General features: G+C 48.6%; 1 protein-coding gene across 1 annotated transcript in view; it reads right to left on the bottom strand.

Moving 5' to 3' along the window:
* Positions 1-1,001: 1,001 nt before the first annotated feature.
* Positions 1,002-23,972, bottom strand: part of LOC8026784 (DEAD-box ATP-dependent RNA helicase 40) — a 37,080-nt gene continuing 14,109 nt past the window's right edge. Inside the window, 13 exon segments of the mRNA XM_029977586.4 lie at positions 1,002-2,780; positions 2,782-2,952; positions 2,954-3,217; positions 3,219-3,478; positions 6,501-6,740; positions 7,289-7,348; positions 7,506-7,576; positions 8,129-8,193; positions 8,467-8,515; positions 11,474-11,652; positions 14,939-15,099; positions 22,580-22,715; positions 22,836-22,898. Of these exon segments, the coding sequence (XP_029833446.3) occupies positions 1,818-2,780; positions 2,782-2,952; positions 2,954-3,217; positions 3,219-3,478; positions 6,501-6,740; positions 7,289-7,348; positions 7,506-7,576; positions 8,129-8,193; positions 8,467-8,515; positions 11,474-11,652; positions 14,939-15,099; positions 22,580-22,715; positions 22,836-22,898 (2,682 nt within the window). The 3' untranslated portion in view covers positions 1,002-1,817.

Genomic DNA, 23,972 nt, shown 5'->3' with positions numbered 1-23,972 from the left:
GAAACTGCCCGACCCCTGTAAGTGTTCGTACATCAACTTATCCACGAGGCCAAAAGCTGGAAAAACCCAAATCGAAGAAGAGCAAGGTCCAGCCCAGTGAGGGGTGTCTGTACTGCGGAGGTTGCCAAAGGATTAAAAGCCTGTACACTGTTTCACCTTACGTTGTACGGCAGCGAAGGCTAGAAGTGCAAGCTCATAGCATTGGCAGCTGCACTCTGTGCAGGAGAGCTTGTGCCGCCGAGACGTGCCCTAGAGCAAGCAGCTCACGCTTATAGCCTTTCCTGCAGTACATAAGGTGAAATAGAGCATAGGACAAGTCGGGCTCACCTCGCTTGATGACTGGTCCATCATGGAGAAAGGAGAAACGGAACCCAGGGGTAAGACTTGAACAAAAACAATCTACTAAATTTCGTGACAGCAACATCATGCAATATCAAGGTGGAACTACTTCAAAAACGCAGATGACGTCACTTGAAGAGCTACATCACCGTCAAGGCCATGTCCCAGTCACAAAAGAGCTGGCCCTATAAATGCTGCATATTTAAACCACCCACAAACTATTTACATAAAAAGTCAGCAACTTCCTCAATGTCCCAGCCATCGCTACAACAAAATACAGAATCCCAAATCCTCCGTCTCCAATGGCTTCGTATCTACATATGCCGTTTTGCACTTAGCCACTTGAAGAGACACTTAAGTTGTGGATGAGATCGTCCTTTTATGGAGTTAACTCAGTCCACGTGCCCCAAGAATTCCAGAAAATCCGATTACTATCGTGCATGGCTCTTCTTCCCCCAATCACAACACACCCCTTCTGCGAGATACATCTCGGAGCACGGGACACGTCGCAACGGGCCAAAATTTTAATGGGGGAAAGGAATGTGCACAATCGCAGTTTTGGATCTGGTAGGATGCTTAGGGCACAGATTGAGGTACAGCCATAAAAAGATAATCTAGAACCCACTTCAATGCCCCTTAATTGCGCAAGAAGCACCACTAAATCCAGATGAGCAGTGTCTTTATTCACAGCTGAACCATAATGATTGTTTGCATACAAATCTGTGTCGCTGCAACAAGACTCGCGCTTGTGAAGACATGTGGAATGGTTACACGCATGATTCTCTTTCTTTTTTTTCCGTTTTAGGCATTTCTTACTACAACAATCGTCGGCAGAAAAAAACGAGTGATGGCTAATCTGGACGCTCCTCTTTAAACAATCAATCTCGGCGAAGAAAATGAAAGAAATCCCCATCTATCCGTCTTGTGGGACCCCAACGTAATGAGAAATGGTCATCAACGGCACCCCCTCCAAAATGGCATTCTCTGTGGGTTTTTTTTTTTTTTTATGTACACGAGAGGAGAGCTAAGATTAACTTGTGCGAATGAACCAAAAATAAAACGAGAACTCCCAAATCCAAAAAGGTGTGGAAAAATAGAAGGAAAAAAAAAGTTTATGAAGACGCGAGAAAAGAGGACAAAAGAAGGAAACTAATGAAACCGCAGAGTCGAGCCGCCGACAGAGAGGCGGGAGCTCATCGGGGGAAGAATCCCCGAAGAGAGTTGGCAGAGGCCAGGCGCATTAGCTCCCAACTTCACGTTCAAAATATGATTCCGGGGGATGCACAAGACAACAGCCAGAAAACAGACGAAAAAAAGCTGGCCGACGCGCGCGAGTAAAAAAAAACGGGGGACAAACGACAGGAACCAAGGTTGCACTTTCCGTATCTCGAGTCGTTCGTCGTCGCTCTTCGAAATAACCAAGGAAAAGGAAACATCCGTCGCTTTGGGTGAGGCGAATCGATCGGCCGTGCCGGCACTTACTGGTTGCCCGATCGGTAGTACTGTGACGTCGCCCCGCCCGCACCCGCGAACTGCCCGCCGTAACTGTTGTACTGGCCCTGTGCCGTGGCGTAGGCGGGGGCGGCCTGTGGATTGGCTGCGGCCGGCTTCTGAGCCCCCGTCGCCCCCGCCGTCTGGTAGGCGGTGGTCGGATACGAGGTGCTGTAGCCCTGATTCGCCGCGGACCCAAAGGCCTGGGAACCCACGTTAGCCGCAGCTCCGAAGCCCTGCGAACCCGCGTTCGCCGCCGCGCCGCCAGACTGGTAGCCTTGCTGACCGGCACCGGGTGCGGCTCCCTGGTACTGCTGAGGGTAGCTTGTGTACGCAGCCGTTTTCGGCTGTTCTTGCTGAGCGCCACCCGCGTACGCATTCTGCGTGTAGCTGCTGTAGGCCGCCCCGCCTTGCGTCTGGCCTGCTGCAGCGCCGTACTGCTTGGGGTAGCCTCCGGCGGCGGGTTGGGGTTTGGACGCAGTCTGCGGGTAGCTCGTGTAGTAGCCGGTGTTGGAGGCTTGAGCCGGCTGCGCCGACTGCGGCGGCGGTTGCGCCTGCCCGCCCTGCTGCTGCTGCTGTTGTTGTTGCCAGCTGTATCCGCCCCGGCCTCCACCGCCTCCCCCGCCTCCCCCGCCACCCCCTTGGCCCTGCCCGTAGCTCTGCTGTGGCCCCCTAGAGTAGCCCTCCCGGCCACCCCCCTGCTCATAATTGTTGCCCTGCTGGTGGTCGTTGTATTGGGGTCGACCCCCGTAACCGCCCCCGTCGTGACTCCGCCCACCTTCCCCGCCTCCCCTTCCTCCGCCCCTCCCTCCCTGGTAGCGGGAACCGCCCCCGTCCTCGTACCGTCCACCGCCGCCCCCTCCATTGCTCCTGTCTCCGTAAGACGACGAACGGTCTCGATCCCGGTCCCGATCTCCGCCGTAGCCGCCGCCGCCACCCCGCCCCCCTCCCGCGGTCCCCGTATCCGCCGTCCCGGTCCCTGAACCCGCCGCCCCGTCCTCCCCGGTCCCCGAACCCCCCACCGCGCCCGCCCCTGTCGAAACCACCGCGGCCCCCTCTGTCCCCGAAGCCCCTCCCGCCCCGGTCCCCGAATCCCCCGCGCCCTCCTCGGTCCCCGAAGCCACGCCCCGCCCCTCCCGAAGCCGCGCCCGCCCCTGTCGCCAAAGCTGCGGCCCCTGTAGCCGCCGCCGTCGTCGTCGCGGCCTCCGTCTCGGCCGCCGTCCCGGTATCCGCCACGACCTCCCCTGAAGCCGCCGCCCCCACCGCGACCGCCATATCCACCGCCGCCTCGCTCCCTGCGGTGCCCGCGGTCTCTGTCCCGGTCGTCGTCGACGGGGGGTCCCCACCGGCTGCTGCCGCCCCCCGCCCCCGCCGCCACTGCCGCCGCCGCTACGGCGGCTACGCTTGGACGACCGGCCGTAGTCTTCGTCCGAAGAGCGGCTGCGCGACCTGCTCCGGGAGTAGGAGCGCCTCCTCTCGCGGTCCCGGTCCCGGTCTCGGTGACTGCCGCTGCTGTGGTGGTGGTGGTGGCGATCCTCTTCCTCTTCGCTGCTGTCGCTGTCTTCCGCGTCGTCATCCGCACCCTCGTCGTCCGGACCCGCCCCTTCGCCCTTGGGACCGCCCAGTTTGTTCGTCGGCAGAGGAGGGCCTGTCGACACAAATCGCCGTCAGGGCTGCACGCTAAAGGTTTGTTTAGAGTCCGACACAATGCAGTTCGGCGGCGGATCAGTTTGCTTTCAACAATGTTTTCTCGTTAATGGCTCGGGTGTGAGGAGTAGACTGCAAGATCCCTCTGCTATGGTGTGAACAGTGGTAACCGCCAAAGTAAAAAAGATCTTGACTAAAGAAAGTAATTATTTTATTTAAATTTTTGTAGCTAGAAAAAAGCTATTATTTAATATTCAATGTATTTTAAACGTGGTAGATTAATTGACCAATCCGTCCAGTCACTGAAAACAATGCGGAAGAATTACTGCACATTTGACCGTTGAAAGTACAGTTTAATTAACAACTTTTTACTGCAATACTTGCAATACTTGGAACAAAAGCAGTTTGATTTGCTTAGTCAGTGATAAAGCTTTAGTTGCTTTTTCTTTTGATTTCTGAGTTTGCTTACTATAGGACTTACCGTAGGATACTGCGCATCCGACCATTCCACACTAAGTGCCCATTCCCAAAATTGCAAGATGTGAGAAAATATGCATGGTAGATTTTAATGTAAAATTGAGGCCTGGACAAGCACCCATCCCCGATTTTTTCGCGATTAGCTCTATATTTTAAGTGGGTGCTTGCCCGGTATTTTATGGTAATTAACTAACCAACAAAGTCAAAGGTATAGAAAAGTTTAACATTCCTATTTGTTTGTGTTTAGCCTGCTATAAATCCTTCTTGCTTGATGATCTTTTAATTTAGTTATAAAACAAATACATATTTGTTATAATGCTGTACTGTTTTGAATTCTGCCCTTTCACTGTTTTTTGTTGACGTTGCATCGCCTGTGTTTCGTAATATTTTTGCCTATGATTTTTTTTCAATGGATCCTCAGTTTTTGACTGGTATGGAATATGTAAACTTATTAAAAACTTTCCTCGTGTCCAGGTTATGACGATATTAATCCCCCATTTCTAAAAAAAGACAAAGCTCAAGTTTATTTGTTGATAATACTGTCAGATTGTCAGATCTTTTTTGCAGTCATCAGAATCATCTCTGCTTCCAGACGACTGGAGAATGGGGAAGGTGGTTCCCCTGCACACGTCTGGTAGCACACATTGTCCCAATAATTATAGTCTCATTTCTCTAACCAGTACTCATTTCTCTAACCAGAACTCATTTCTCTAACCAGCATAACATGCAAACTCCTGGAATATGTGATCTACAGTAATACCAAAAAGTTTCTCGGATGAAATACTTTTTTTTTAGTGTTCATTAACACAGCTTCAGGAAAAATTACTCATGAAAGACTGAGCTTCAATTCTTTACTAATGATTTATTCTCTGCTATAGATAGTTCATCAACTGTTCACTGCATTTTCATTGACTTCCCCAAAGCTTTTGATACTCTCTGCCATAAATTGCTTTTGTACAAACTAAGTAAGTAAACTTAATCTGGACCCTAGCGTTTTAAAATGGATTGAATCCTTCCTGTCTAACCCCATGCAATTCGTAACTGCTAATGAATTTAACTCCTCAGTGCCCTGTAATGTCTGGTGACCCACAGGGATCAGTGCTAGGACCCCTATTGTTCCTCAACTAGACTAACGACTTACCTATTAGCATTTCCTCATCAATAAAGTTGTCTGCAGATGAGTGTGTCATTTATGGGAACACTATGAGTCCTTCTGATCAAGTAGACCTTCAATCTGACCTAGATGACATTTCTTCTCGGTGTGATACTTGGCTCATGAAATTCAACACTACTACATGCAAATTCATGAAAATTTCATGTCACGCCTCCGAAGCTACGCGAACAGTTTACTCACTTAACAACGGCCCCTTAGCCCAACTTAGTTCATACAAATATCTCGGCGTTCACAGAACTGATAACTTTTCTTGGCAAACTCAAATTATGACTATGTAACAAGTAACGCAAATCATACTCTTGGCTGCTTACGGCAAAACGTTTCTTTAGCACCCTCTAGTTTGGAACTTCTGCTTTATGAAACTGGTAAGACCAAGACTTAAATATGCCTAATCCATTCAGGATCCTCATTTAAACTCATTCATTCTTAACATAGAGGCCATCCACAATCGTTTTGTGGATTTAATTTTTTTATAACTTCTTTCGCACTGCTAGCGTCGCAGCAATGAAATTGAATTTACACTTGCCCAATCTCGCTTTACGCTGTATAATCTTCAGACTTTGTCTTTTTCACAAGACCTGAGATTTTAACCCGTTTCTCAGAGACTTATTTTTGTAGCCGCCTTCACACGTCTTTTCCCGCAACGACCATCGTTTCAAGGTTGGCGTGCCCAACAGTCGAAACAATTTGCGTTTTTGTTCCTTCATTCCCACCACAAGCAGCGACTGGAACCACCTCTCGGCCTCCACCGCAGACACCTGCCTGTTCGAATATGCCACTTATAAACACATACAGTTGAACCTCGATTTAACAAAACTCGATTTTACGAATTTTCCGATTTAACAAACAAATACGGATTCCCCGCGCAGCCCATGCGCAAGCTATCCCTTCCTCGATATTACAAAGTTCCCGATTGAACGAAATAATTAGAGGGTCCTAATGACTTCGTTAGATCGAGGTTCAACTGTATTATAACCCCGCCTTTTTTTTTTTGCTTATGTTGTCATAACTTTTTACCCACCCACTCCGTAGTGCTTTGGCCTTGAGAGTAAATAAATATAGAAAGAACGAAATTAGCGATAAATGGTAAATTAGAAGCATCTTGGGAAACATTTTTGCAGGGTTAGGTTTAAACTGTCACAGCAAAACCGGCACGACTCACATCACAATCTAATCTCCGCCCTGGCTATCACAAAATTCAACTGCTAATGCCGACTCCCCCCCTCGGCACTCAATCTATGTGAGCGACGGAAACGAGGACGGAGTTGCGTTCGCTACCGACGTTGCGCGCCTCCCTCCGCAAATTTCTTTCCCGCGCGAATGCCGCTCAAAAGGCTCCCCAAAGCCAGGAATGAGGCAAGGCGTCCCTCACCGGTGCCCTCCGCGGCCGCCTTGGCCCACTGGGCGAGGGAGACCAGCTTGTCGCTGGGCTCCAGCTGGGAGCTCCGCAGCAGGTCAATGACCCCCTGGGCATGGTGCCCCAGGAAGTTGGTGAACAGGGCGTGCACCTCCTTCACCTTGAGCTGGGACGCGTGCTGGCGCAGCAGGCGGGCAAAGTCCCCGGGAGCCGCGGGGAAGTCGTACACCACCAGGTACTTCACCTCCTCCCGACCTGCCGGACAGGCCTCGTCAGATAAGTTTCACCAGATAGGCCTCGTCACATAAACCTTGTCAGATGGGCCCTATTAGATAAGTCTCATCAGATAGGCCTCGTCACATAAACCTCGTCAGATGGGCCCGCTTCTCTTGGCCCACGTAAGATACAACCACAAGAAAGCCCCTCTGCTACACCCTACGACGAACTGCTGCAGATGCCGCGAGCAATCTCAGCCAGTCCAGTGCCACGAACATATCGTGTCACAGTGTTCCATGCCTGCTGCTCTCAAGGGTCGTGCGAAACTCGCACGTCACTGGAATGGTTTCAGTGGCTCGCGGTGTCTGCTGCAGGTGATCATAAAAACCTCACGGCGAAAGTTACGTAATTGACGACTAGCTGCCTCAACAAAAAGCACTCTTCTCCGATCTGTACTTTTATATGGCTGTGGCCGGAAAGATGCGGCACCCTTGTTTGCCGCTTTGGAAAATATTACGTCCCCCCCGTTGTTGGTGGGCATAGAGAGGACACATGAAGTTGCTCATAAAGACGGGCAGGCCACTCACCCACGTCCTTCAGCGTCGCGGCGGTTGCGACGAGCAGCTTCAGCTTCCCCGACCTAAAGTCTGAAACGGTGCCAAAATGGTGTCAGGATGCACAACAGAACTCAGCAGGGCCAGGCAGCTCCCGGATTATGAATATCTCGGAATTCTAATTGTAAGTTCTTGCGAAACAAAAGATTGCCTCTTATTCAAAGACGAATCCCGTTGGCGCAAAACTCACCTTTCATAACAGAATCCCGTTCGGAAGTCTTGGCCTTTCCCCGACCGGCAATCAATGCACCGGCAGGGTAACTGAAAGAAGAAAGAAAAAAATCCCTGCACACCGTGTTTTTTTTTTTACTTTTTCTTTTTCCCTTTTTAGTGTGCTGTCCAAGTTGTCAAGTTCATCCACCCAGGTATCCCTCGAATAATAGCATATAAATATAAGACTAAAATATTTTCATTGATAGGCTCGACTCGCTCGAAATCTGAAGGTTGGACTTTCTTTTTCTGCTGCGACCAAAAGTAAACATTCCTTCTACTACACAGATACGTACATCAGTACAATGTGGCACACCCTTTGCATCAAGGAGCTGCAGTAATCTTTTTCACCAAAAATGCAGATCACACCGTAAATAGTGTCTTAAACAATAATACTATTCTGAGATGGAAGAAAAATAATGCAGTAATGACGAAACTTCTGCACAACACAGACCTTCAAAACTTGACTTAAATCGGTTTCTGCCTTTTGCACTACGCAGTGCAATACTCTCATCGTTCGAAATTTCCACCGATGGTCAGTCTTCCACCAACAGGTCTCAGACTTCACTTTGACCAAAAGCAATAAAGGCAGGGCTCACTCACTCTTTGTGGTCCACCCACTTCTGCGTGTTCCTCACTTTCCGCTTCGTCTTCACCAAGACAAGTGTCTGCAAGGCAAGCGAGAAAGCATGAATGCACGGTTGCCATTACACATTCACGTCCCTTCGCTCGGAACGATAACGGAAGTCCCTTAGGGCCACGGATCCGGGGATTTGCGACCTTCGTCAAACTGTCCATTTGAGAAGGAACCTTCAGACACCGTATGGTAAACCTGGCAGTTGCCAACACTCCTGAACTTTGAGAAGACGGAACCACGCAGCGCCGCGACCGCGTTACATTCGAATGACCCGGGGCTGGAAGGGTCGGGGACAACGGCTCACCTTTGAATTGGCGTCTTTCCTGAAGGTCTCCTCCAACAGCGTCTGCAGCCTAAAATGTGCGAATTGGGGCGATTTTAACATCATGGAGATGCAAACAACAGACCGCAGAGCACGAGGACATGCGCACCGGGTGAGATACGAGACGCAGTTCCGACTAGACATTCGTTCGTTAGAAAAGTGACGACACGTCGCCCACTTCGCCATATTTGTGCACAAGGGGCGCAGCAAGCGGACAACGTAGTCGTTTGCGATGGCGCCACGGCTGCCACCCTCGCTAAACCGGCCATCTGTGTCATCGTGCGCCATTGGCCACGCCAGGTTCGTTAATCGAGTCTTTCGCGGCAAGAAAGCTACGCCTCGAAATTTCCCAAGGTAAAGTGCACCATTGCAATACGCATCTGATATTGCTACAAGCAGGTACCGATCTTTCCAGGGGCAGATTTATCGGTCAGGCCAGGGAAAGGCAGTAGGCTTTTGGCTGGCGAAGGAGGGGGGGAGTCTGCTGAGATATGATGTTACGGTCGAAATTTTGCCCATATCTATAATGTTGATCCAATATTTGCTATGTCACCAAAATCTAAACTTTTGGCTGGTGTATATGAATGATTTTATTCAATAAAAGTTGACCTTGGAAAGCCTTTGGGGGGGGGGGGGGGGGGAGGGGGGGGGGGGGGTCATTCTTTCTGTTCCTTCCTTAAATCCGCCCCTGGATCTTTCCGGAACATTTCGGAGCAAGCCCGAGCGAAAAAGAAGCACCTTATAGAAGCCACACCTCATTTTGTTCTTTCTCAATCCTTTCGGAGAAGACCGAGGAGCATTCGCCAACGGACGTTGCAATTCTGGCAACTGGTCGTAGCCGTTCAGCAACAAGGACGAGCCAAGACGAGTCAACACGGGAGTCGCCCTCGTCTCGGCATCCCAACTACCGGCTGCCGAAGCCACAGTCAGCCGTCGGGCTGGAGCGAGTGACCCGCAGAGCGACGGATGCCCGTCGAATCTGGCTTCGCCGCCGTGCCCCCCCAGCGATCGTGGGCGAGCAATGGTGTGCCGTACGCGACGTCGTGGGGCCGAAATCGAGGGGCCGAAATCGAGGGGCCGCGAATGTGAACACGGTAACCACGCTATAAGGTCGCTGACCGATTTTTTCGGATGGCGATAATTCGGTGTCTTTCGATGTTTCGTACCATAAGGAAGGAACCGCGACCGACCCGACAGGAACAACGCACAACCACAACCGACGTTTCGGAGAGCTTAAAGCGCACTTGACACATCAAAATCTTTTTTTTTTTATTATCCGAAACGATTGAAAACGATGCCGGGACATTACCCTCAAAATTCGAAATTTAAATATTCAGTATTTCTAAATTTAAAAAAAACTATTTCCAAATGCCGAATTTCAAGCTCCCGCGCGATCCGCGCCAGTGCAGTGAGTCAAATTTTGTGGTCACCTGCGACTCGAATTTCTTTCAGACCTCCGCTCCACGCTATGAGAAGCAAAGCGCCGTTCCCACCGCGACCCGAAACAAGGAGGAGGTGGGCAGGCGGGATAGAAGGGCGCCGGCATGGGAAAAAACCGGCTTCTTCCCTGACTCGCCAATCACCCTCTGCTCGAGTGCCGCCAAGTTTTCCGAGGGAGGATACAAATCCAGGAAGCGACATCACACCGTAATCTGATTTTTGGTATTTCAAAAAGAGGGGCCGTAGTGCAATCACAATTGCGTTAAAAAACATGTTTTGTGATTGCCGTTATTAAATGTTATAGAAATGTCGCCTACAAAGCTTCTAAATTTCCTGATTTTTGACGTTACCGATCAAAAGAAGCAAGGAGGTGAGCGCGGGAAATATAAACGCCAAAAATAAAAAGGCACGCGAGCGTGCGCAAGGAAATTTTTTTTTTTAATGCAATTTTTTTTTTTTTTTTTGCATGTTTATGACCATAACTTGCATCGCTTTAGACAATTAAAAAGAATACGACCTTTGGGGTGTCAGTGCCCCTTTAAAGTCGGAAAGTTTGATTCTTTGGACAAAACCGTCGCGAGCGATCGGCGGGAAACGCCGCCGAGGAGCCACCGTTATAGACGCTTTGCAGCAGCTGTGCATGGTCGCCGCCATAACTGACCTTCAGTTTTTGTTTCCTCTTATTACGTTTACTTCACTACATTATTACCACAGCAGGCTAGGTCATTGCCATCCTAGATTTAATTATGTCTTTCTCCCCAGCACTGGCCTTTGTGGAGGCTCGTTCACACCAATTTCAGTGGCTCGGTATCTCGGTAAAACAAGAGAAGGTCAGCAATGGCGGCTGTATTCTGGCGCGTGTGTAAAGCGTCTATAGATTCTATCCTGGCTGCACGCGGGTCAGCTCAATCTGGCAGTGCTACTCGAGCGCTGCTAAGTCCTACCACTAGGTGACCCTATGCTACGTCATTATCGTCATCGTTACTGTTTTGCTTCGTTCGTTCGCCAATCTGCAGTCGTGGACTTGCGCCTCTCATTTCCTCTTGGTGATTCGCGTCTTCGGACTACGCTGGCTTGGACATTGTGGCCCCGTCCTTTCTACCGCTGCTGCAAGGTGTCGCTACAGAAGCGTGAAATGTACTTGACCATGACGCTAAAAAAGAAGCCGGCAATTCTCAAGCTAATAGAAAGTGGCAGAACACAAGCGGAGGCGTAACCTGAAGCGAGGCACTATCAACGACTTTCTTAAGCCCGCTTGGGCGTCATAGAGGCAAGTTTTTTTAAATCTGCCGATTCTTTGGACTGCTTCGTTATTCAGACGTTTTCTCAGTCCCTGCAAAGTACGAAAAATAAGTCGAAAAACAGGATCAGAATGGTGGGGCATCTCTTTTGGATGCCCGTCAACCAGCATGTGCATGCCCAAGGCCCACGAGATGCACAAGCGTCGTCGAATGTCGGAAGCTCGCGCTGGGGGCAAGCTAGAAAACTTTTCTGCCGTTTTCGTTCCTTCGGTCGACCGCAATCGAGAACGTGTTTCGGGGAAACTCACTCGGCCTTCTTGTTGCTCTCGTCGGAGACGACGTGGACGTGGACGGCGACGCCGCTGGGCAGCGCGGCTGTGTCCACCTCCCCGAGCCTGGCCATGATGGGGTTCGAGGCGAGGGAGGCAACCAGGCGGCTGGCGTCGGGCAACCATGTGCGACTCAGGGCCACCAGCTGTCGCTCGGGCTGCGAGGTAGATGGGGCCTCGTACGTACGGTGTCGCATTTTTCGGCGCAAGACGACAAACCCCGAAAAGTAACCACCGAAATGATTTCATTCAAATATAGAAGAAAAAAATCAAGCTTCCTGTCAACCAACGAGGTAGAGGGGCTTAGAGCAATAAACTGGCAGCTTAAAGTGACCCCTACCCAGCCGCCGCAGCGTTTCACATTTTTGACCACTAGACACAACTAGATTTTAACGAAGTACCGCGCACAGATAATTGCTTATTGATCTTTAATAACAATACCGACGATAAGTTACGTTTCATTTGTTTTAAGTCTCAAATGGGCTTTTACGACAAAAACACTGGCAGCTTTGCAATGGCTCCACTAGATGCCGCCAGCCACGGTGCTGTATTTTGGGTTTTTATGGCCGATTCACACGACAGACTGATCCGCGGACGGATTGATCACATGACGACATGCCCGCGGTTTGTCCGTCTCCCAAGAGCATCCACACAAGGGAGACGAGCAGACGCCTCGTCACTGCTCGACACTGCCGCGAAACTCCAACATCGCACCGCGGCACCGTTGTCGAAAAGAGAAATCGACATTTGCCACCACAATCAAGAATCGTACGCCGCTGTTACGTACAGATCGAGACAAAAAAACGCGATAGTCTTCGCGCGAAACGCCACTAGCTTTCCTAACCCAAAGGATGACAGTGATACTGGCATGGTCCTGCTTGAGAAGGGTTCGGCGTAGAGGCGACAAAGTTCTGGGCTCATGAAGGGGCGTCTGGAGGTGTCTTCACGCACTCCGCACTCGTGCACAACACTCAAGCACACCACAGCCATAAGAGAGGTCTTGCTCGGTGAAATCCTGAGTGGACGTGCAAGAATTATCGCGGCGTGCTAGAGGAGTTTTGACGGTAACTTATTCACACGGACCCAGAGGCGTACCAGAACCTCTGTCGCGTCAGCCGGACAAAGTTTCTGCAGTTTCTTTCACGCGTGGAACCGAGAATCGCGCGACAAACTGAACCAGCGAGCGCACAATCACAACGATGCGCCATTTTTGTTTTAATCGTCCAGAAAAAAAAAAAAGAAAACCATGCACTGTTGCCAGACTAAACATGTTTCAAGTCAATCTCCCGCCGAAAATCCGCGAGTGAAAAAGGCGCTCGACTTTATCAGTCCGCGTGTCCGCGGACGAGGAGCGGATCGCAGGAATCGGTGATGTGTTGGTCACGTTGTACACGGTCCGCGTCAAAAATCACAATTCGGTTCGTTGTGTGAATCGGCTATTATCGGAGCTATACACTGATCTCTGGGGCTAACAGTATTGAAAAATAGTTTATCTTGTTTTTTACAATTATCGCAATACAAATCTTGGCTCAGTTTTGCATAAAAGCCTCAGGATTTGGAGCGGTAACGTGTCTAGTGGTCAAAATTGTACGACATGGGGCAGCGCGGTTGGAGGGGTCACTTTTGCCAGGTGAACGGGATACCGGTTTATCGCTTTAATAGCCGCGTCCCATTGGAGCGACGGACAACCACACACGACAAAAAGCGACAAACGAAAACGGCAGACAGCCTGCTTTTCGGAGTCTGCCGTCCCACCTGGAGGACACGACGCAGAACACAAGGAAAATGCAACTTGTTTCCTAGTGGGACTGAGGTTGTCAACACAACACTTTAAAATACACAGACAAACAGAACCCGGAGACTCTGTTTTTGTTTCACTCTTAGGGCAAAAAAAGCACAAACAAACACAGAGAAAGTGGAGACAATTACTTTATTTCTTGTTTAAAGCTTCCGCTAGTCTTCATTTACTGTTGGCGACTTTCCGCAAACCGTCGTGACAATCAACACCAAACTTTTTCCGAACCAGAATTCCCGAATCGTTCATTATTTGGGTCGTTCAAGGCATTCAAGATGAGCGCCGCGGAATTTTACGCTGATTTCGAGGATGTTTATATCCAAATGTCGCAGTAGGTGTTGCTATCATTATGTTGTATAACCAGGAAAGTAAAGAGGTAGACTAAGTTACTTGTTTGTTCCACATGGACCAGGTGCATTCGTGTTCGTTCCGCTCTGACATTGACGGTCGCCGGTCTCTACATGGTGTCACAGAAGTGAGCGGCTGGCACCTTTTCTTTTTTCAAGCGACCGCACTAGCCTCGGAGGAGACCACCACGGCGGAAGGGGAAGATGCTGCTGCCGGTCCAGCAGCGTTGCCAGTCGGTGCGCTCAATCTACGAGCACCACCCCAGTTTGACTTCGGCAACCCCGAGAAATGGAAACAGTGGCATCGGCAGTTCGATGACTAGTACGTCTATCCGTCGGGACTGTACGCCGCCAGCGACTAAGTGTGTGTTCGGACCCTACCATACCCCATGGGGCTGCGAGCACGGGACGTCCCGACTTCACTACACAAGGGCAACTCAGACTTCGACTACGATTCGATCGCCAAGAAGTTCAACGCGTACTCCGTTCGCCCGGTCGATGAGCTTTACGAGAGTGCACGCCTCCAGACAGTTGCGGCAAGTGGGTGAGTCTGCAGACTTCTTTTTACGACGCTCACCAACATGGCAAGAAAATGTAACTATGCATCGCGAGAAGTGGGGGAGCGGATCATTTGCAACCGTTTCGTGGTGGAATTTGCGAGACACTAAGCTGTCGGACAGACTGTGCCGAAACACAAAGCTTAAGTTGAACGAGGCGCTCATTCAAGTTCGTCAATACGAGGATGCTGAGAGGGAACGGAAGCTGTGGGACTGGTCGGCATCAACAACCACGGCAGCTTCAACGGAAGCAAAAGCGTTAGACATTGATGCAGCAGAAGTTGTGAAGAAGTGCCTGCCAAGGCCGAACAAGCCTTCTTGCTTCGGCCTTGGCTTCCAGGACATAGAAGATGATCCAGGACCTGGAAGACATTCCAGGACCTGGTAGACCTTCCAGGACATAAAATACCTTCTAGGAGATAGAAGACCTTTCAGAACGTGGTAGACCCTCCGCAACCTGGTAGACCTTCCAGGACATAGAAGACCTTCCATGACCTAATAGGCCTCATATGACTTGGTAGGCCTTCCAGGACTTGGTAGAGCTTCCAGGACACTGATGACCTTCTAGGGCCCGATAGACCATAAGGACCTGGTGGACTAACTGACCAGCAGCGTCACCTTTCTGGTCTACCAGAAATCTAAAAGTCGCATCCCGAGGTGCCTTAACGCACCCACGGCACGACTGCACAAAGCCGCCCATGTTTGTCTGCGGTTACACGGGAAATATAAGGTGCAGGTTGCTCACGTGAGTGTCCCGGACAATCTGCTCCAGGGGTGCCTCGAAGCCCAGGTCAAGGAGGTCGTCGACCCCATACAGGACCACGCACGAGATGGTGCTAAAAGGGAAGTAGTTGGATGCGTGCACCTTCTGCAACACGGTCAGGGTCCCAATCGCCACGTGGAACTCTGGCCCCATGGAAAGAGACAAAAAAGAAAGTCGCAGTTGATCGAGCATCAGGTAACGGCACCATAAACTAACCATATAAAACATAGTATGTATGCAAAACAAGTAAACTTGCGTAATAATGAGTGCCCAAACGACAGCATCGACATGCCATTGCCCAGATATGTCATAATGAAACTGCCAATGGTAAAGTCAACTTAAGGGGAGACGCGGGTCTTAAAATGGTAAAAAAACGCGAAATTTCACGTTTTTCAAAATTCACATATTTGGATTAATTGTAGTCTAAAGTACCTGCCTGCAAAGTTTCAATGTCGAATTCAATGTCTAAGCATGAAAAAAATGATATTTACGATGTCCCCGCAGAGCCCTAACACAGCGAGTTCAATGAAAACAAGTGGAACTTCGCGCCCCGCGCGTTTCGCGATCGCTCGTCGGATCGCGGCCATCTTGGTCTTGTTGGAAAGCCGCTTATTTTCCCCACGTCCCCATGCCATTCGTTATCGCGACAACATCGGGAAACGTCCGCATTCCGCGGGTTTCGAAGGCCCCAATTGCGATCGCTCATTGGCCGGCTAGCAAGGTGCCCGTACGTCAGAGCACGCGCGGCGCTTAGCGCCCCTGCTATTGGCCTAAACGCGCCCCTCCGCTCTTTTTCTCCATTCCTCCTTTCCGTTCCCGCGCTGGCGAGAGGTGCGTCGTCTGCTCCTGGGCCCGTCTCCGCCCGTCTAGGCCTGTCTGCTTTGTTTCTTCCGTTATCGAGCGCACGTTTTAGTTCCCGTTTGCGCGCTTGCGTTGAACATTGTTGGTTCGCTTTCCTACGAAGTCGCGCGTGTTTTGTTTTGTTTCGCTTCGAGTTCTCGAGATGCCGGACGACGCTCGGTTGAAATCGAGCACGCGGCAAGCGTTCGGAAGGAAGAGGAAGCGACCGTGGAACAAGAAGCCGAAGCTGTCTGCTGCAAGTGCGCCACCGCGATCGGCACCGCCGGATGCCTTGGATCCTCCGGAAACATCAGCCGGAGACATCGCGACTCCATGCAGCAGCGGCAGTTTGTCGAGCTTTGCGAGCGCGGTTCGTGTCGACACCGCATACTACTCCACGGCCGAGCAGGCGCAACGAGTCGCACAATCGGACGAATGCAAGCGTGCGCTATCGGAAAAGTCGGCGACCCAGCGCAAATTCGACCTTCTCGGCGTCACCACAGGAGGCCAGACGCGCGACGCTGGGACACAGTTCATTGTAGTGGACATGAAAGCTCTCAACGACCTCTTCGCGCAGGCGAAGTGCGGAAGCTGCGGTGCGGGAACCCTGACACTTAGCAAGGCCACGGACAAAGAGTATGGCTTGGCAGTCAAGCTTCTGCTCGTCTGTGCCACATGCGAGTTCGAGAAGAAGCAGTTTTCTTCACCAAGAGTTGCCGGAACGGCGAAGATCACTCCTTTCGAAGTGAACATGAGGGCAATGAAGGGAATTCAGTCAATTGGGAAAGGAGTCACTGCCCTCGCAGACTTCTGTGCGTCCATGAACTTGTCACACCGCGGCCTGCATCACAAGACCTTCCAGGGACACCTGAAGACCCATGTGCAAGCCTGCGAGAAGTCAGCAAGCGCAAGTGAAGCTGCCAGCTCAGAAGTTGTCAAGAGACTGTATGCAGACTTCTTGAACCCTGTCGGCAACATCGACGTGATCTTTGACGGATCTTGGATGACGAGAGGACGCAGTTCCCACATTGGTGTGGGCTGCATTGTCGAGCTGTATTCCGGCCTAGTTCTTGACCATGTGGTGTACTCCAACTTTTGCCTTGGGTGTGCCCTGGGACCGGAGCCGGAGGAAGAGGCGTACGGCGACTGGTATGCAGCCCACGAGTGCCAGAGGAACATAGATTGCAATTCAGGTCGGATGGAAGTGGAGGCTGCATTGACCATGTTTCAAAGATTCCTGGCCAAGCACGGACTGAGGTACACCACAGTTCTCTCGGATGGAGATAGCCGAACCTTTCATGCGTTGACCGAGGCAAAAGTCTACGGCTTCGTCAAGGTCGAGAAAAAGGACGGCATCAATCATGTGCACAAGCGGATGGGGGCTGCGTTGTGTAACCTCCTTGAGAAAAAGAAGGCCCAGGGTGAAGCACTCGGCGGAAAGGGCAGACGGACGCAGGACCGAATCAAGAAGATTCAAAGCTACTACAGCTATGCCCTTAGGAGCAACAGTAACGATGTGCCAGGGATGAAGAGGGCAGTGGAAGCCACCCTCTTGCACATGACGTCTACGGACAGTGCCCCAGACCACAGCAAGTGCCCCGACGGAGCTGAGTCGTGGTGCAAATTCAACAGAGCCCTGGCAAATGGCGAGTGTCCACCTGCGCACAAGAACCCTCTTCCAGATTGTGTGCGGTCCGCCCTCGAGCCAGTGTTTGCAAGGCTCAGTGATGAAAACCTGCTGGCAAGGTGCAGCGAAGGCAAGACGCAAAATGCCAGCGAGAGCCTGCATTCGGTCATCTGGACGCAAACCTCGAAGAACGCCAATGCCTCCCTGGACAGCGTCAAAAGGGCTGCTGCCGAAGCTGTTGCCGTCTACAATCAGGGCAGGCGGGCAATGAGCGAGTCCGTTGCTGCGAGCCTGGGCTATGCTGCCGGTGACTGCCTCGTACGCAGCAGCATGGAGAAGGACAATCTGCGTTTGCGTAAGGCCAACGCTGCCCACCAGAGCAGCAGCAATGCAAAACAGAGGTTCTCCAGGCAACACCGGACTGGAACAGCTGGGGACTACAGTCCTGGACAGCTGTGAGGGGGCTCCCCTTTCGAGTGCTACATGAACAAAGGCCCTTTTCAGGGCCAAACAAAATCTGCTTTTGGAACGTGCAACCCTTAGTGCCTCCTCCCGTTGTCCCTTATAGAGTCTACTCATTCTTTTATAACTTTATTTTACATTGCAGACATTATTTCTCAGTTTTATATTATTTTTTAAAGGTTCTTGTGAACGGATCGCAGAATTTTTCATCTCAATTTGTTCAGATAGAACTATGCTTCATATTGCTGAACATTATTGCATGGGATCCCTTACTCAATTTTATGCAATGAGTGTCAAAACTTCAACTGCAATTTTCTCAGCTTCACATTTTTCGCCTGCATGCCCAGCCTTACGGTTGTTTTCATGAGATTATTCTTCAAGGATTTCTATAAACTTTATACCGTTAGATTCAGAAAGAAGTGAACTGCAGGATGATGCTATTTTTGTATGACAGTATGGGCCCGAAATTTTATTATTAGTGATAATGTGACCTCGTTAGGCTTTGTAAATAGTGTACTTGAACTAATTAGAGTAGTTTTATACAATGATCTATCTTTACAAAAATATAAATAGCATCATCTTGCATGGCAGGTCTTTAGTTATAAATCCATATCACTTATGCAAAAAAATTTGTATTAGAAAGTTCCTTAATGAGTCGTAAGAAATGACCTAATTAGGCTTCATTATTTTCTTCGTAACTCAGAAAGTAATTGAGATATTGCAGAACTAATTGAATATTTGAAAAGAGGAAGCCAAAACATATATACACACTGATTTTCATTATAATCCATTAATAAACAAAAAAGTCGATTTTAGAACCAGTGTCTTGCCTTAAAGAACAACAAAAAAAAATCATCACTATATTCATATTTTTGCTAAGCAGCTGCCTCAATGGCCTGTGCCAACAACACAAGCTTACTGTTACTTTGCTTTACTGCAAAGAAAGTGGTACAAAGGTTATAATGAGAAAGCCACCAGTCTGTAAGTACAACTTTCCTCTGCAATAAAGCCAAAGCTATGGGTGTCCGTGCAGTCGTACATAATGAGTGCTGATCAATTGTATGCACGCACATTCATTACCCCTTCTAGGTGGCACTGAAATTTGCCCCTGAGTACTTGCAGCCCACTTATAACAGGTCCACTAATACTAAACTTATGTTAGAGAAACGCATATAAAGGAAACCACAAAAATAAAATAAAGACGAGAATTTTTTACCCATACTGATGTTCTAAAATATTTATTTTTTCCCAAAATAATTATTGACTTGAATGCTCTGCGTGACCCACTGGTAGAGCTTCCTAATGTTCAATCCTTTTGATATGAAATTATGTTATTATAGTACGTTTTGACGGTTTATTTTGTTCAACCTGTGCTTGCTGTTGATCGTGTTCTCCTAATATTGTAGTACATATTGGTATGCTTCTCCAGTATGATTTGTTATTTTTTGTTACTTGTTCCGCTATATGTTTGCTTTTCTATAATTATTTCCATCCACCCTACTGTAATGCCCACCAGGCAATGTGGATACAAAAGAAATAAATGAAAAAAAAACTCGATTACACCGGGGAAGACATGGCAACACTGTCATATTGCTAAAGTCCTTTGAAGTACCACTGTGACAGGCTACTTATGTATAGTAAGTTTTTATTATGTGTAAATGGACTTCTCTGAAGATTTATTCCAGCACAAATAAGATCATCAGAAATGCATGCCAGAATGCTGTGGACAAAACTGCGGCATTTCAACTCGCTTGTTAGAGATTGATTAACACGATCAGATTTTAGTAGGTCGGAGCTGCACCAAAGAGGATGTGTCGTATTTTAGCTAAAAAATCCAAAGATTATTGAAGTTATCGACAAGACTGTAAAAGAGCATGCTCACTGACACATTAGCATGGACAATAAAAAGCTTACTTTTCTGGTTTATTTCACGGCACCTGTTATGCTTGAAATTTCACACTAGTGAACCACAGAAGCAACAAAGAACAACACTACACTACCGTAACATCTCGAGTCATCGTCCAACCCCTGCCATCTGAAATTCATAAAAAAAAAAAGTGGGGTTGGCCATGCCTCGGTGAGTAAGCACAGAAAGCTTAGAAAAAGCAAAAAAAAGTATCAACATTTTTTTGTATGTATTATTTAGTGTGACTGACACAAGAAATTCATTAAACTCAAAACTCAAATTAGTTTTATTGTTTTATGAAAGAAATACTCATGAAAGGATCTTTTACTATGGTAAAATCTGTTGCTTGTATATGTGCGATGAACACCGCCGATCGGAATACAGCGTGAGTGTTTCTTCCGCAAAAGCGTGTTTCTAACACCGCCATGTTCTTTTCGTTAATAAAAAAAAAAGTCAACAAGAAATTAGAAAAATTAATTACATGCAATGAGCGAGCGAGCAGACAAGAGAAGCAACGAAGGGAATGCTGGGGAAGCGGGAAAGCCAGCAATCACGTTGGTAAATACTTTGGCATTGGGCCAAGCCTTGTCAATTGCAAAGAGCAGGACCTTGCGCAACTTTCTTGTTAAGTGCATGCATGTGTGCGTCCGTGCAGTGTGCTATCAGCGCGGGCTGAAGCAGCATTGCTGCGTGGCGTGAATGGCACCACAAACACGGAGCTCCTTATGGGACGCTCTACTAAGGCTGTGTGCGGCGTTCCAGAAAATCTCTATTTACTTGTTGGCTTTGTCTTCACCACTGCACAACCTTGCAAACTGCAATCGCGAAGTTCTGAGAGAAGAAGCGGGTTCGCGGTGACCTTACTTCGGTGGAGACGGACTTTGACTTTGCATTCCGAGGTTACATTCTAGGATATGGGGCGTCCACTGACCTCGCAATCCCTAAACGAATCACTGCTTGTGTTACCTTTTTTGACTTTGTATTTTTGTCCGAACACTTTTCTTGTAATCAAAGCAAAGTTTTATTTTGTTACTTCCATCGTTTTCCTTTTGCACGCATGTACAATGACTTTGGGGTCCCGGAAATCGGGGAGGAAAGGCGTATACAAAAAGAGGTGTCTTTCCCTCCTTCGTTTTACTTTGTCACGAACGTCCTCCAACTGAACGACATGGTCTGCGGCCATGTCGTTCAGGTAGGACGATAGGACAAACGTTCGCAGATCGCGGAGTCTGCGTTGGGGTATTTGTAGGGGTGGGCAATCACTCGGCGTTATTTTTGGAAATCGATATTCGCCCAAAAAGTGGGGTGGGCAATGACTCGGCATATTACGGTATGTGACTGACCCAAAATTCAAAATGTAATTCCCTGCAACCGACAGTAAGAGCCTGAAGGAATTCAACAAGGACGACTTTGCAGTTCAAAGCCCTAGAGTTCAGAAGCATAAAATTTGGAAAAGAAAAAGAAACATTTATAGGAAATTTTTCATTCATGTTATTTCAGGGATTTTCTATAGATATCGTCATGAATTGCAAAGACTTCTTCAAGGACTCAGAAACCATAAAATCTCGCAATTTTAAGAGGAACAAAGAGGGAAATTCCTCTGAAGTAACATTTTAACAAAAATTTCGAAGCGGTTATTTCAGCTGCTCCACATTATACATGTAAAATAAAAAAACATCCGCACCACAGGCACAGGATTATAGGGAGTTCTTATAGATTGTTTTTGCCATCCCGCAACGCTCTCCGCAACCCACTACGATACCCGGAACTCTACAGTCAAGGCTATCGGCGCGCAGGCGCAGTTTAGCGGTTTATGAGAACTCCCTAATAGTGTGTCTTCTATGGGCCCCTTCTTTCCTCCCAATCCTATTAGCTTGGCGCCGCCAGGCAGGCCTTCTCAAACGGAGTTTCTCCAGGGCCTTTCTTTTCAAGCTGTTGCGGTTGTTTCGTCGTGAAATAAAGATATATTTTCATCGAGGCCCGTATCGAGTCACATACACCTTCGACGTTTTTGGCTCAAATTTTGCCACCCTTTCAAGGCTGTTTTAACCTCACAAAAATAAGCGATATCACTCGTCGCTCGTGCCTCCGAGGCATAAGTTACACAACATACTCAAAGGGTCCACGACTGCTTAAAGTATTTTCTTTTTGCTAACCTTTTGTCATAAACAAGCTACAAGCACCAACTTTACGTAGCAGACAAAACAGATTCATTGTTTTGCCTCCATTGTGGGAGGTATCATCAGTAACTACAGAGAAAGTGTACAGCTGTGTCTCAACACAGTTCTATTTATCTTGAATGTCCCCATTGCCAACAAGAAGCATGGCCCTTTCCCCGAATCTTATGTGGATATTAAAAAAAACTAGACCTGTGTCGATAGAGAGACGTATGCTTGCCCCGTAACTATCCATGATGCCTCCCGCATGGGAAGCAAAGCGTTTAACGAATTTGTTTTGTCCATTCCATAAAGTTGGTGTCCTTATTTTAGTTATGTAGTCTGCCGGCTTCTGAACTATTTTTTTGCCTAACCTCATGTTGTCAAGTTTTTCTCGATAAGACGTTACTTTGAGTAAAGTCATAGACTTCCCAAGGATTAGGTAACGACTTTTTCATATCCAAGGATTTTAAAGTTTTATGAAGACACATAGCAGCCTGGTGAACTTAGTGGAAGGGACAGAACTCGGGGCAGAGCTTTGGGGAAGGGGGGGGGGGGGGGGGGGGGGGTGCGCCACCTCGGCTAGGTGGCGCAAGCTACCGCCCGATACAATGAGTCATTCCTCCCAGTACCTGACTGGAAGTCGTCCCGGTCGTTAGACGTCTCCTCGGAGATCTCCAGGCACTCGAGGTCGAAGGGCCTCCCAGCATCCCGGAAGTACTTGTAAATGTCTCGGACTTGGCGGCAACTGGATGCCACCACCATTGCCTGGGCACACGCAAAATGTGAGGGTCCCTCGATAACTGGGTCGAATTCAATGCAACACAACAACACACTCAAGAAGGATAATAAAAATGAAAGCAGGACAAAGCAGAGGTGGTCACTTACAATGGGTCCTTTGCAGTCTCCCTTCATGTTTCTCTGGCAATGTGCCACGACGTGGGGAAGGAACTGCGAGGGGAGGAGAAAGCGTCACGCGTGAGTGGAGCACGCAACTTTACGGCCTTCGATCACGCAATGCCCATCATACAAACAAGAGGGTTGTTGACACTTTTCAAATATAGAGAAGCTTCAACCCTAAAAAAAGCATACCATATTTTCCAGACTATAAGTCGCACCCTTGTATAAGTCGCACATCCGCACATTGAGCCGTTATCGTGGAAAAGTTGCCATACAAGTCGCACCTCTTTGCATGGTTCACGCGATGAGTTTTATTCGCTTACGCGCATAGTTACTGCGAAATCGGAGTTTCGCACAATCGGCTTGATCGCACGTACCATTTGACGCGCAACTTTGACATTTCGACTTGCAAGAAATGGCCATAGCACGGCGCTGTCTGACGGGGCAATCGAGTGTTTTGCATTAAAAGGACGTAAAACGCGCAAAATGAGAAGGTAGTCAGCTTTACTCGAGCGAACACATGCCAAGAGAACAAAAGTTTAACGAGCTATAAACTCGTGAACCAAGCTTTGGAGCACTAGGCCTAGCCTCAGCCAAGACCCGGAGACGCCGCGAGCATTGATGCGCAGGCAGAGATAAACTTTACATACTTCTTTTCTGTACTTCTAAAAGATTGGCTAGGCACAATCCTTCCTTTTACATATAGCAACACAGCTGGAGCATAGCAGAGAAAAACTGCTTATCGAACTGAAACTAAGGAAGATGCGAGAAAATATTCTGCAATGCGTGTATACCAGCCCACTTTCCTTTCAGTGTTACTGGACTGAAGCAAAAGAATACGGAACAATGACTGAATTGGGCAACTTCGATAACATGCTGTAAAGTCTTGCCTATCCACATTGAGTCAATTATGAGAAGTGTAGTCAGTTATGAAAGTCAGTTATGAAAAGTGTAGTCAGTTATGAAAGTCAGTCATGAAAAGTGTAGTCGGTTATGAAAAGTGCAGAAGAGTATGGTGACAGCAGTGCCTCCTTGAGGGGGAAACACCACCTATGGCTACGTAGTTCCGGTGCTCTACAAAAGATGGCGCACGGCGCAGAAAATAAATGGTGTCACACCGTGAAT

The sequence above is a fragment of the Ixodes scapularis genome, unplaced genomic scaffold (assembly GCF_016920785.2).
Source record: "Ixodes scapularis isolate PalLabHiFi unplaced genomic scaffold, ASM1692078v2 PGA_scaffold6__148_contigs__length_123643588, whole genome shotgun sequence".
Lineage (NCBI taxonomy): Eukaryota > Metazoa > Arthropoda > Arachnida > Ixodida > Ixodidae > Ixodes > Ixodes scapularis.
The sequence above is the reverse complement of the archived record's forward strand: the minus strand, read 5'-3'. Positions and strand labels throughout refer to the sequence as shown.